Source organism: Choloepus didactylus, chromosome 8 (genome assembly GCF_015220235.1).
Source record: "Choloepus didactylus isolate mChoDid1 chromosome 8, mChoDid1.pri, whole genome shotgun sequence".
Classification (NCBI taxonomy): Eukaryota; Metazoa; Chordata; class Mammalia; order Pilosa; family Megalonychidae; genus Choloepus; species Choloepus didactylus.
Window position 1 is genome coordinate 16688840 of NC_051314.1, and position 12120 is coordinate 16700959.

The following is a 12120-nucleotide window of genomic DNA, read 5'->3' on the forward strand; positions in this document are numbered from 1 at the left end:
TGGGCTGGTGGGCTCATCTGGTCTCACCTGTCCAGGTAAGGAGCACTGCATGAGCCCCCTGCAGCACCTGCACAGGGTGTCCCACCTCATGCTGCGGGACCCGGGGGGTGTAACCAGGCAGATGTCACCAAGCAACGGGCCCCTGGGGAGAGCTCAGATCTCCCGCACCTGCCTGCCAGCCTCCAGGTGCCCACGGGGCGGGGCGGCCGGGCGGGAACCGCCTGCCTCCTGCCTCCTGCCTGTTTACCGGCGCTCACTCACAGGGCTACCCTGGACCCAGCAGGAGGCCCATGGAGGCTGGGGCCACAGGCCACGGAGGACAAGGGTCAGACACCCCGGCCATGGCTCGGGGCCATTGATCCAGGCCAGGCCAGCCGGGTGGGGGTGGGGAGACCTTGGCCTGGACAAACAGAGGCTCCCGAGGCCTGCACGTAGGCCCTGCATCCATTGCCGCTCCCAGAGGTAAGCGGGGATCTCCAGAGTGGGGGGCCGGGACGTATGAATGGCCCAGTGACAGTGTCCACTCGGAGAGCCAGGCCTGGCTCCCTGGGGCAGGAGCTGTCTGTGCTACTCGGAGGCCAGGCCTGCAGGTGAGGTGGGAGGTGGGGGCTCCGCAGAGCTGGGCTTGGGGGAGGAAGGACAAGGCCAGGCAGAGCCTGCTGCAGGGGCATTGGCTGGGGGGTGGGGTGCTCAGGCACTGGGGGCTGGGAGGCCCGTGGTTCCTGCAGGGGCCCTGGGTGCTGGGCTGAGACAAGGGGGAGGAGAGAGGCCCAATTCTCTGGGCTGACCACACCACTCCTGCCCTGCAGGACTGGACATGCTGCCCCTCCCACACCCAGGTACCCCACATGGCTCTCCAGGGTGGGAGACGGGCCCAAAGCCCCACACCCACCCCTGCATGCTGCCCTAAGCTCCTGGGGCCCCTTAGCTCCCAGGCTCAGAGTTGAATGCAGTTGGCCGTGTGTGCGCGCGCGTGTGTGTGCAGGAGAGAAAGATATGCGGGTGTGCACCTTTGAGTTTGTGTATGACAAACAGGTGTGTATGTGCTTGCCTCAGAGTGTCTCCGTCTGCGTACGTGTGTGTGTGAGTTTGCTTGTTTGTGTGTTGGAAGGGACTGTCACTCACTCCCCCGCACACTCAGGGGCAGGACACACAGTGAGAGTGGCCGGTAGGGATTTACTCCAGGCCCCACTGGCCTCACGGAAGGCACCTCCCACGGTCCTAGATTAGAATTCCAGCACTAGATGAGTCATTCCTTTGCTCTGTGCCTCAGTTTCCCAAACGATTAAATAGAGGCAGCAAAACGAACGTCCCGACTGCTGGAGGCTGAAATGGAATGCAGTTTGCAGAGTTGCCTGGCCCAGGCATGGCACATGGCAGGAGCTCCACATATAGGAGTTGACCCCAAATCTGCACCTGCCGGCGTCCAGCTCTCTGCTGGTGAGGTGTGGCGCAGGGCTGCAACAGGGACCTCGGATTATGCTGTGTGGGTGGGAGCCCAGGGAGGGTGGGGAGCAGGGCAGACGGTGACAGGCCACTGGCAGTCAGCCTCTGGCAGGCAGACTGAGGATCCTCCAGTGGTCAGAATGAAAGGAGAGGGTGAGGCGTGGCTGCCCCTAGGGGCTGTCAGAGCAGGGCAGAACCCTTCAAACCCCTTGGCCATCAGGGCACAGACCCTCCTTCCAAGAGCCTGCCATTGGGGAGCCCAGAAAATGCCACAAGGTCAACTGCGCAGTGACGCTTTGCGGGGGCAGCCGACCCTCCTGGGCACTCTGGGGGAGCTGTCACGAGGAGGTGGTTCTGAGCTGATGAGGCCAGAAGGGGCCGTGAAAGCAGCCAGGCAGACCGGGGGGTCAGGCCATGGGGAGCCAGGTAGAAGGAGGAGAGAGTGCCTAGGCTTGGCGGCAAGCGAGAACGCGCAGGGGTCAAGGCACAGTCACGTGAGGCTCCTAGCCTAGGGCTGGCCGAGAGCCCTTGACCCACAAATGTTTGCTGTTATTCTCATGATAGGAATTGATAACCAATAGAAGTCCAGTATCTCTGGGTGCGCAGCAGGGAAAGGGAGGGGCGGGGAGCCCGGAGGCTGGAGAGACGGGCCAGGCCCCAGGCAGCGTGGAGGAGGGCACTGGGCCTCTCACTCATTTGTGCAGCAGCAGTTACTGCATGCTAGCTCCATGCCAGGCTCTGCTCGAGAGCCAGACACACGGCAGTGAACAGAACGACGCCGCTGCTCTCATGCTGTCTGCAGCCAGGGAGGGGGCAGGCAAAGAACGAGTAAGCATATCATGCAGGTTAAGCCTCGAGAAGTTATAAAGAAAGATGCAGCAGGCAAAGGATTGGAGGTGAGGGGTCAGGGAAGTCCTCTCTGAAGAAATGACATTTGAGTAAAGACTTAGAGGAGGTGAGGGAGTGGGCCATGGAGCAGACAGAAGGAAAAGTGTCCCAGGCAGAGGGAACGGCCAGTGTGGAGGCCCTGAGGTGGCTGTGTACCTGGTGTGTTGGAGGGACAGCAAGGAGATGGGCGTGGCTGCAGCAGAGGGAGGGAGAGGACAGGAAGACGGGCAAGGACTTTGTCACATAGACCCCTGTGGGCTGCAATAGGGACCTCGGATTATGCTGTGTGGGTGGGAGCCCAGGGAGGGTGGGGAGCAGAGCAGAGGGTGACAGGTCAGTCTGGCACTTGAGTGGGAATTCACCAGAGAGGGTGGCTGGGCCACTGGCTAGTGCAGTTGAGGTGGCAGATGGTGGCGACCAGGATGGAGGGAGCAGTGGAAGTGCAGAGAAGGGGTTGAATCTGGGCACCTTTGGAAGTTAGAGCCATGGACTGTTCTGGCAGTTTGGACCTTGGACAATGGGGGAGCACTGGGTGACAGTGACAGGCAGGGGTGGCATGGTCATCTTCACAATTATCCATTGCCTCTCTCTGCTGCTGGACAATAAGCCCCGAGAATGTGGGAAAAAGTTCTCCTATATTCACCATCGTGTCTCCCATGCTCAGCACAGAGCCTGGCATTGACAACTGAGGTGACTTGTGACTCAATAACTGAATTAGGACTCCCTGGGCCAACCCCTTCATCCAAGCCCTCGCTCCAAGCCTCCCAACTCCTGCTTCCTGGAGGCAGCAAGATGTACAGAGAGAGCACTGCGTCAGGAGTCTGGAGACCCAGCTGCATTCATTCATTCACTCATTCATGCACCAATCATCCATCCGTGTGGCCGACCATGTTCTGGGTTCAATGGGGAATAAGGGAAGAAAACACAGGCCTGGCCCCTGGCGGCTCCCTTTCTGGTGGGGGAGAGAGACAGGGTCAAAAGCCAGGCCTGGTGTTGCTCTGATCGAGGGCCACCCAGGGGAGGCGGCAGCTTACCTGCCAGGTCCTGCACTCATTGCCTGGCAGCTGGCCTCTGAGGACTCGCGCCGTCCTCCGGGCAGAGGCAGGGTCTCGCGGGCCTGTGGGGTGCTGGGCCCCATGAAGGCTAGGGCTAGAAGAGGGGTGGGCAGCGGCCTCGGGGTGGAGGGTCTTGGGTACTGAGGCTACCTGGGCTTAGGATCGCAGGTGGTTGGGAGCCGAGAAAAGATCCTGAGCAGGTGAGTGATTGGAGCTGGGCAGAGAGGTCTCTCCAGGGACAAGGTGGGGCTGCGTGGAAGGACCGGAGGTGGGAGGAGGCAGGGAGCACAGCCAGGGGCCACTCCAGGAGTCCAGGCCGGAGCTGATGGCAGCAGGGGGAAGATTTAGGAGGGATGCAACATCCACAGAGTGAGAGCCCAGCCTGGGCACCAGGGAGGGCGGGCAAGGCTGACAGGGGGTTCCGCCCCACACTGCCCCTTTGGGCACTGCTTCTAACTGATCCAGTGACCACCTCTGTGCCTCGCTTTCCCCATCTGTACACCGATGGTCTATGAGGCAGTGGAGAGTGGTGGTGAGAGCCCCACTTGGAGACGAACTGCTTGGCTCTGCTGTTTACCGACTGTGTGAGTGTGACCCAAGCTGCTCAGTCCCTCTGCACTTAGTTTTCTCACCTGTCAAATGGGGATAATAAGGTCTATGTAGTAAGGCTGAGGCGAGAGAATGCACATAAAGCATCGGAAACAGCAGGCAGCTGCGACTTGATACAGAGTCCCCATGTGTGAGTTTTCTAGAAACAGCTCCTTGGTGATCTGGACTTAAAAGTAAAGCAGGGGTATAGCTGTCTCTGGTGGAGGGAGAGGACCTGGGGCTGAGAGGGTGAGTTGCTGGCCGGTCCCCTGGGCTCCCCATCATCTGCTGCCCTGCTCAGATCACGGGGCTTTGGCCCACAGGCAACCAGCCCTGGACGGGGAGGTGGCTCTGTGCTGGGGACTGGGGCTCACTGGGTGGCTGGGGCAAGAGACTTTGCCACTCAGCCTCCTGTCCCCACTGTAAAGAGGACTGGTGTTTTGCACTGGGGTGCCGAGGGCATTCGGGGCAGTGAATGGGGCTGTCACACCTGTGGCAAAACTGGTCATCCCTGGCTCTGGTCCAGTAAAAGCCAGCAGCCCCCACCCCCATTCGCCCCAGCCCTCTGGGTGGAGGTGGGGGGGGGTGTCACGCCCAGTTGTGACTCACCTGCGGTGTCTCCCTTGCTTGCATCCAACGGAGGCCACACAAGACCACCACTGTGGTGGACGCCAGGACCTTGTCCCAAGAGGGAGAGCAGGGAGGAGGCCGGGGCCCTCGCGGCCACCTGGTAGGACTTTGAGCATCGCAGAGGAGGCCGATTTTCAGAAAACCCACTGAGTAAAAACCCAAGCTTCTAACTTGTACCAAATTTCTATTTAGGCTGATGTTGTAAAGGTGTAGAAATAGATGGTGTGTAATTAACAGCAGTGACCTACAAAGGTGAATGTGGTTAAAAGGGGAACTTTAGGATGTGTTTATTACTAGAATAAAAATTAAAAGATAAAACAGGACTGTACAACACAGTGAACTCTATTATAGACTATGGACTACAGTTAATAGTACAGTATAAGAATATTCTTTCATGGATTATAACAAATGTATGATACTAATACAGGTGTTAGTAATAGGCTAGTTTATGGAAAAAAACAACTAATATAAATTATGGATGAGAGATAACAGTACGATTGTAATAATCTTTCATCTATGGTAACAAAAGTCAGTATTGTTTAAAAAAAGTACAATTATTTTTAAAATGCTGCCGTCAGTTGTAACAAATGTTCCACACCGATGCAAGGTGTCGGGAGTGGGGTGGTATATGGAAATCCTGTAGTTCATGCGTGATTACACAACTTCTCTAATAAAAAACAAATAAATGTTTAAAAAAAACAAAAACAAAAACAACCAAGCTTAGATATAGCCCAAATAGGGTCCCTCCACCCCCACCCCCCAGTAGCTTCCGGAGATGTATTTAAAGCCAGGTGGCCATTTATTTATGTAGTGAGAGGAGACTAGCTGCCCACTGGTCCCGAATCCTTGCTTTGCTGGGAGGCCTTTCTCTGTGCTGTGGAAAACCCTGCCTGAGACTTCAAATAAGGCTCAGAAGTTTGCTTGTGGGGTGGAGGGTCTGAAGATGGAGCTGCAGACCTGGGGCAGAGAGGACGCACACTCAGTTACGATGCAGTCATGATTTATTAAATAACAGCTCATTTACAAGAAGTGGCCCCAAGTAGTGGGAACAGCAGGGAGTCAGACAGCTGGGCTCAAGCCACCTACCTACTGTGTGACCCTGGGCAAGTGGCTTAGCCTCTCTGAGCTTTGGTTTTTTCATCTATAAAATATGGCTGGTAGTGAACGTCAGATATCAAAATCACAACTGGACAATGAGTCTGGGAAAACCCTGGTTTGAGTTGTGACTGAAACACTCTGCACCTCAGTCTCCTCCTCTGCCCAATGGGTGCAGACCCTCATTTACAGAGGCTGGCATCATCCTTCTCCTCCAACAGGCAGGGCCCTGTCTTACTTCTGTGCACAGCTGGTGCTTGGTGAAGGCTGCTGTGCACGTGCTGGGCTGTTTCCAACCATGGTCTCTTTCCTTGCCAGGATGCCCATGGCCAAGGCCCCCCAGGCGGCTGGCGGGCAGGGCGACGGAGGCGAAGGCGAGGAGGCAGAGCCGGAGGGGATGTTCAAGGGCCCTGAGGACTCCAAGAAGAAAGCCCGGGACTACCTCCGCCTGGCGCCCCTGTGGCTGGCCCTGGTCGCGCTGGCTTCGGTGGGGGTCCTGCTCTGGTATTTTCTAGGTAACCACCTGGGCCCACCTAGAGAGGCACCTGGGGAGGGCTCGGGGTTGCCTGGGGTCCCAGCAGGACAGACCAGGATTCCAGGCTCAGCAAGGCCTGGCAACTCGCTGTGCTAACTTGGGCAAGTCACGTCCTCTCTCTGAGGCTCCTTCCCATCCTGTGAGGAGGGAGCTGCAGCAACTGCTTTCTATGTCCTGGGCTCAACTGGGGCCTGTTTCCTCTTCAGACAAGTGTTCCTTTAGCTCCCCACCAGCTGGGGATGGTGGGCTCCCCAGCACCCATTTACTGTGAACCAACAAGCCCTAACCCTAACCCTAACCCTAACCCCTAACCCCTAACCCTAACCCTAACCCTAACCCTAACCCTAACCCTAACCCTAACAACCCAACAAGCCAGGAGTGTAAACATGGCCTTCCCTTGCCCTCAGCCCTCCGGGGTTGCTCCTGGGGCTCGGAGCCAGCCTATCTCTCCTGAAGGAGGCTCAGTGGTGCCCATGGTGCCCGGTGCTAATTAGTGTCTCTGCTCACTCGCGCCCAGCCTGGGTGCTCCTCCAGTGTGGGGACCACAGCTCAAGCACCTCTGGGTCTCTAGGGTTCAGCAGGAAAGGAGATGAATGTGGGGGACACCGGCCTGGGCCTCCGGGGGCGTCCATGTACACAGATGGCTTTCATATCCCAGCTTGGGCCTGTGCAGAATTCAACAGTGGGGGGGGGGGGGCTGCGAATGTGGAGAGCACCCAGGCTCGGGGCCTCTGGCATGTCCTTAGCCTTGCCCCACCCCCCGTATCACAGCCCTCCATCAGTACCCTGGAGCCCCAGGAGCAGCTGGCCCATGCTCCAGCCCATCTATCCATCCATCTGTCCATCCATCTGTCCATCCAATAAGCACTCATTGAGCACCTACTACATCTTTCTCTAAAACTACAGAGACCATATCTCAGTCCTTTAGTGCTTGGTATCGGGCAATAATAGATAAACTGAATTAGATGGTACGTGCAGGAATGCTCCCTGCACAGCTAGAAGACTAATGCAGTTGTTCAGTCCTGTGTGCCAGGCTCTGTGCTGGTTCCACTCTGGCCTTGTGATTTGGCAGCGGGGTCCAACAGAGCCACTATAATTGAGCGTGGCCATGCAGGGACAACTCACCGACTTCCCGCTGAACGGTACTCAATCTCACGGTGGAATTGGGCCCACTGGAAGACACTGAACCAGTGGCCAGGGAGATCCACCTGGGTCCAGCCCCAGAGGAGGTCGGGTGGGGGGGCAGGATCAGCCTCTAGGGGTGACCCTGTCGGGAGCCCCATGTCAGGCTCGACCTGCTTGCAACGACTCGGAAGGTGGATTGTGATTCTGCTCGGAGCAAAGCAGCGCAGGTAGGGAGAGGAAACCGTGTGCACTTCACCACCGGCAGGAAGCCAGCGCCCCAGATAGTGGCATGGCTGCGCGGCCTCCTTAGGCGGCAGGATAATTAGTCTTAAGGGTAAACTGCAGCGCGCTGGAGGCTAGGGACACGCTTGCCAATCCTTTCCTTGCAGAAGAGTCTAAATTCCTCCTGATTATGCTTCAGAGGGAAATCCCCCTGGGGTGGAGCTGAGGACCCAGGGTTGGGTGCTGCTAAGCTGGGGGGTGGGGAGCCACCCTCCACCCTCCACCCACCCGCCCAAGGGATTAAGGGTAGAAGAGGCGCCTCGGGATGCTGGAACGAGTCCTTCCACCCTGGGCCCCGGCTTTGCTTCCAGGATGAGCTGGGCCCTGCCCTCGGGGGTTTCTGGTGAGAAAGGGAGATGGAAGAGTGGCCGATTAGGCTAGAACAGGGCTCTGCTTGAGCCTCAGCCTGGCGCAGAAAGCTGCCCATCCGAGGCCAGGGCTGGCTGCCCAGGGTGGGGGCGCGCTCGGCCCCAGGGCTGCACCCTTCTCCTGGCTGCTGCGCCCGGTCCCGGGAGTGGGTCTTTGATACAGCCTGGGGATCACACTGCGGCCCCTGCTCCTTTCCCCCTCCGTTCACATGAGTGGAAAGAACTCTTTCTTGGCAAAACTCCAGCAATAACTCCCCCCAACCACCGCCCTCCACTGGCCACCACGCCCTCCCACTGCACCCACGCACTCTGCCTCCTGCCCCCTGCCCTCCCGCAGTGGTGCCCTGTCATAAGCCCACCCTACTCTCAGTCGGTGGCTCCCACCCCCAGTGCCCACACAACACCCCCACCGCCGAAACCCTCTAGGGTCCCTCCATCCCTGGAGCACCCCATTCCTCCCTCCCCTCTGCAGCAAACTCCTGGGAAAGAGCTGTCCCTGCACGCCACCGCCTCCAACCCTGCACCCGCCAGTCTCCCTGTGACCCTCTCTTATCTGGCTTTCGCCCCTGTAGTAACTCCAGCAGCTCGTGTGAGATCTCCAAAAAACGCTGGTTCCCAGGCCTCGCTGCAGCGACTCACGGGCAGCGTCTGCCCCCTTTGCTCACCCCTTACTTCTGGGAATCCCTGAAGCCCTGCATTTTTTTGCCTTCAGCTCACGGCTGCTTCTTCCTGGGGTCCTTGCCGTGGAGGGCCACTCCTCCCCTCTCCAGGCCACTTCTGTCATGATCTCACCCAGTCCCACGGGCCTTAAGTGCCTCTGATACCCTTACGACTCCCAGATTCTCATTTCCAGCCAGGCCTCTCCCTAAAGCCCCTCCTCCCAGCATCTAAGGGGCATCTCAGACCATCACTATCGGTTGTGGCTCTCCGTCTTCTCCCCACACCTGAGCCGTGCACATACCTGCATGCCAGTCCAAAGCCATTTCATCTTCCAGGTGCTCCCCTACTCCCCTCTTCCTCTACGCCCCACCCCCAACTTGCTGGCAAACCCAGTCATCTCGAACCCCCAAAGACACCCAGAATCGAATCACTTCTCCCTGAGTCTGCTGCCGCCACCCATCCAGGCCCGTCTGCCCTCACCCGGACCACCCCAGTCACCACCCCCCTCCTTTCCCTGCCTCTGCCCTTGCTGCCTTGGGTTTTATTCTTGGTGCAATAACAGAAGGGATTGTTGTATAAAGTGAACCAGAGCATTAAAACCTCCCACCTGTCTCAGAGTAAAAACAAGAGTCCCACCAGGACGTGCCAGGAAGGGCCTATGCGGCCGCCACCGCCCCCCTGCCCAGCCGTCTCCTCTCCTCCTGCTCGCCCCTTGCTCACTCCTTGCTGTTCCTCAGACACATCAGGCGAGCCCCTGCCCCAGGGCCTTGGCACTTGCTGGCCCCCCTGCCCAGAACGCTCTTTCCCCAAATACACGTCCACAAGGCTGCTCCATCGCGTGCTTCCCCGGCCTTGATGTTGATGGTTGGAGGTGCCAGCACCATCACCTCTAACATCACACACTACGTTTGTTGCTTATTGTCTGTCTTCCTTGCTAGACTATAAAGTCTTAGGGGCAGGTTTTCTTTAGTCTTTTGTTCATTTCTAGACTGATGTATTCCCAAGTCTTCAGACCATTCCCTGTATATGGGACGTTCTCAGTAAAGAGTTGTTGAATGAATGAATCCATGCATGACTAGGGGTATAAACCCGGGTTATGAATCCACTCTTGGCACATTGGCCAAAACAACCTTTGCCAAATGGAAATTTGATGATGTCATCCCTGGTTTTAACCCTTTCCTGATGTATCTTGCTCACCAGGCAAAGACAAAACCCCACAAGGGTCTGCCTGGCCACTTCCTGCTGACGCCCGGGCCTTTGGCTGCCCTCTCCCATCTCTGATTCCTTCAGCCAGACGGGTCTTTAGCCACGTCGCACCATGGTCCCTCTGCCCCAGGGCCTTTACCCACGCTGGGCCCTCTGCCTGGAAGAGACTGTTCTCCCTCCCCTCTTCCCAGTTTACGTTCCCCGTCCTCACAGATCAGAGGTCACTCCGGCCCAGCCAAGTTTCTTTGTCACACCCTCTCAATAGCACAGCGGGCTTCTCCCTGGGGTCTCTCCTCACAGGTGGCTCCTGCATGTCATGTGGTCGTCGGGGCAATTCCCGTCTCACCCACCACTGTCAGACCCACAAGCGAGGCACGTCTGTTTTGGTTTTCTAGGGCACCCCACATAGTAGGTGCTTAGCACACACTGTCAACTCCTTGGAGTTGGCCACAGAGGTGCTAATCTGGGAACTTGACCTTCTGGGCCCATGTGGGTGTCCCTCTTCTCTCTGCCACCTTGGATGACAACGACAACAGTGACAATGACAAAAATGATGATGATGATGGTGCCTTGGAGGCCGAAGATGCTCAGGCTGAGCTGAGGGTCCGAGGTGGCGGAAGGTGGCTTGGGGAAGACAGGAGCACCTTCCGTCTGCTCCCGTGGTTAACTCTGCTGGTTTCTTCCTGGCCAGGGTACAAGGCGGAGGTGACGGTCAGCCAGGTGTACGCAGGCAGCCTCCGAGTGCTCAATCACCACTTCTCCCAGGACCTTGCCCGCCGGGAGTCCAGTGCTTTCCGCAGTGAAACCGCCAAAGCACAGAAGATGGTAGGGAAGGATTGTGGGGTTGGAGGGAGGGGCTCTAGGATTAGATGGAAGGGGCCTGGAGCCAAGAAAGGAGCAGGGAGGGGTTCTGATCATGACAAGCCAACCAGTCAACACACCTGGAGCACTCAAGGAGCAGAGTCCAATTCTAGGCATGATGGGGCTGGCTATTGAAGAAGAGGCTATGGTGTAGGGTGGTGGGAATGTGAATAGACTCTAGGGTCAAATGCACGCTGATGTGCCACTTCTGTGGAGTGTGACCTTAGGAAAGTCAGCGCAGCGTGGCTGATGCTGACGGGTCCCCATGGCCTGGGCACTCACTTCCTGCGCCTGCAGACGGCTCGCTTCTCTGGAGAAGACGTGATTCTGCGAGCACCTGCCGCTGCGGGATGGAGGGCCAGAAGTGCTGAAGCTCACATGCCCCGGAGCAGCCCTCAGCCAAGGAGAGGTGGGAGCTGGTGGATAAATATCCCGGCTCCCTCGGCCTCGGCAGGAGGGCGATTCTGAGGATACGGCACAGTCTCTCCCAGCGGTTCCCTGTTGGACTGAGCCTCGGTTGCCCGACTGTAACCTGCTCACCACCATCCTGTGCTGCCCGCCCTCCTTTCCGCATCTGTCTTCCCCACTCCCCAAGGGTATTGCCCCGAATCACTGCCACATAAGTCGCTTGCCCCACATCCTTGGCTCCGGGTCTGCTTCCAGGGAACCTGACCTAAGTGTCTCTGTTCCTTCATTTGTGAAGTGAGGGGAGCTGCCTCGGAGGGAAGGAACAAGACAGCGTGGACATTATCTCTGTGCCACTCAGCGTGCTTTACGAACATATAGTTACTCATTTAATCCTGCCATCAGCACTGTGCTTCAATACGTGCAAAGCTCCAACCAGCTAAGCTGATCAGAGCAGCGGGCTGTGCCCACAGCTGCTGGGGGGAGGTGAGGAAGGGGATGTGGGGCCGAGAGGGACTTTTCAGAGTTTCAAGTGGCTCTTGACAAGGGGGTGAGAAGGCCATTGGTGGTGGAGGCATGAGCTGGGGTGGAGGGGCGATGTCTGGGTGTGGGGGGCAGAAGGGTGGAATGGGCGAAAGGTTTGTGCCAGGTGACTGCGGGCAAGACTCTCTACCCCCGGGTCTCCTTGGGCTCATTGGTGGAGGACACCCATGTGGGAAGGTGCCCCGGAATCTTGAGGGGCTGTCTGCCCCTGCGGGACGTTAATGCTGGGGGTTATTATTATTTTCTTCCTTGCAGCTCAAGGAGCTCATTGTCAGCACCCGTCTGGGTCCTTACTACAACTCCAGCTCTGTCTACTCCTTTGGGTGAGTTGCCCCTGACCCTCCCTACCCAGCCCCAAAGAGTGGGAAGGGACTCTGTAGGCTTCGGGTGCAATGCCCTCGTTTTATAAATGGGGAAACTGAGGCAAGGAGAG

General features: G+C 57.7%; 1 protein-coding gene across 4 annotated transcripts in view; it reads left to right on the forward strand.

Annotated features, from left to right (window-relative positions):
* Positions 1–255: 255 nt before the first annotated feature.
* The window catches only part of TMPRSS6 (transmembrane serine protease 6), a 35414-nt gene continuing 23549 nt past the window's right edge, over positions 256–12120 (forward strand). Inside the window, exons 1-4 of one of the 4 annotated variants that reach the window (XM_037846303.1) lie at positions 256–462; positions 6021–6217; positions 10570–10703; positions 11943–12010. In XM_037846303.1, the coding sequence (XP_037702231.1) occupies positions 6022–6217; positions 10570–10703; positions 11943–12010 (398 nt within the window). In that variant the 5' untranslated portion in view covers positions 256–462; position 6021. The other 3 variants (XM_037846300.1, XM_037846304.1, XM_037846302.1) reach the window with 3 other exon arrangements.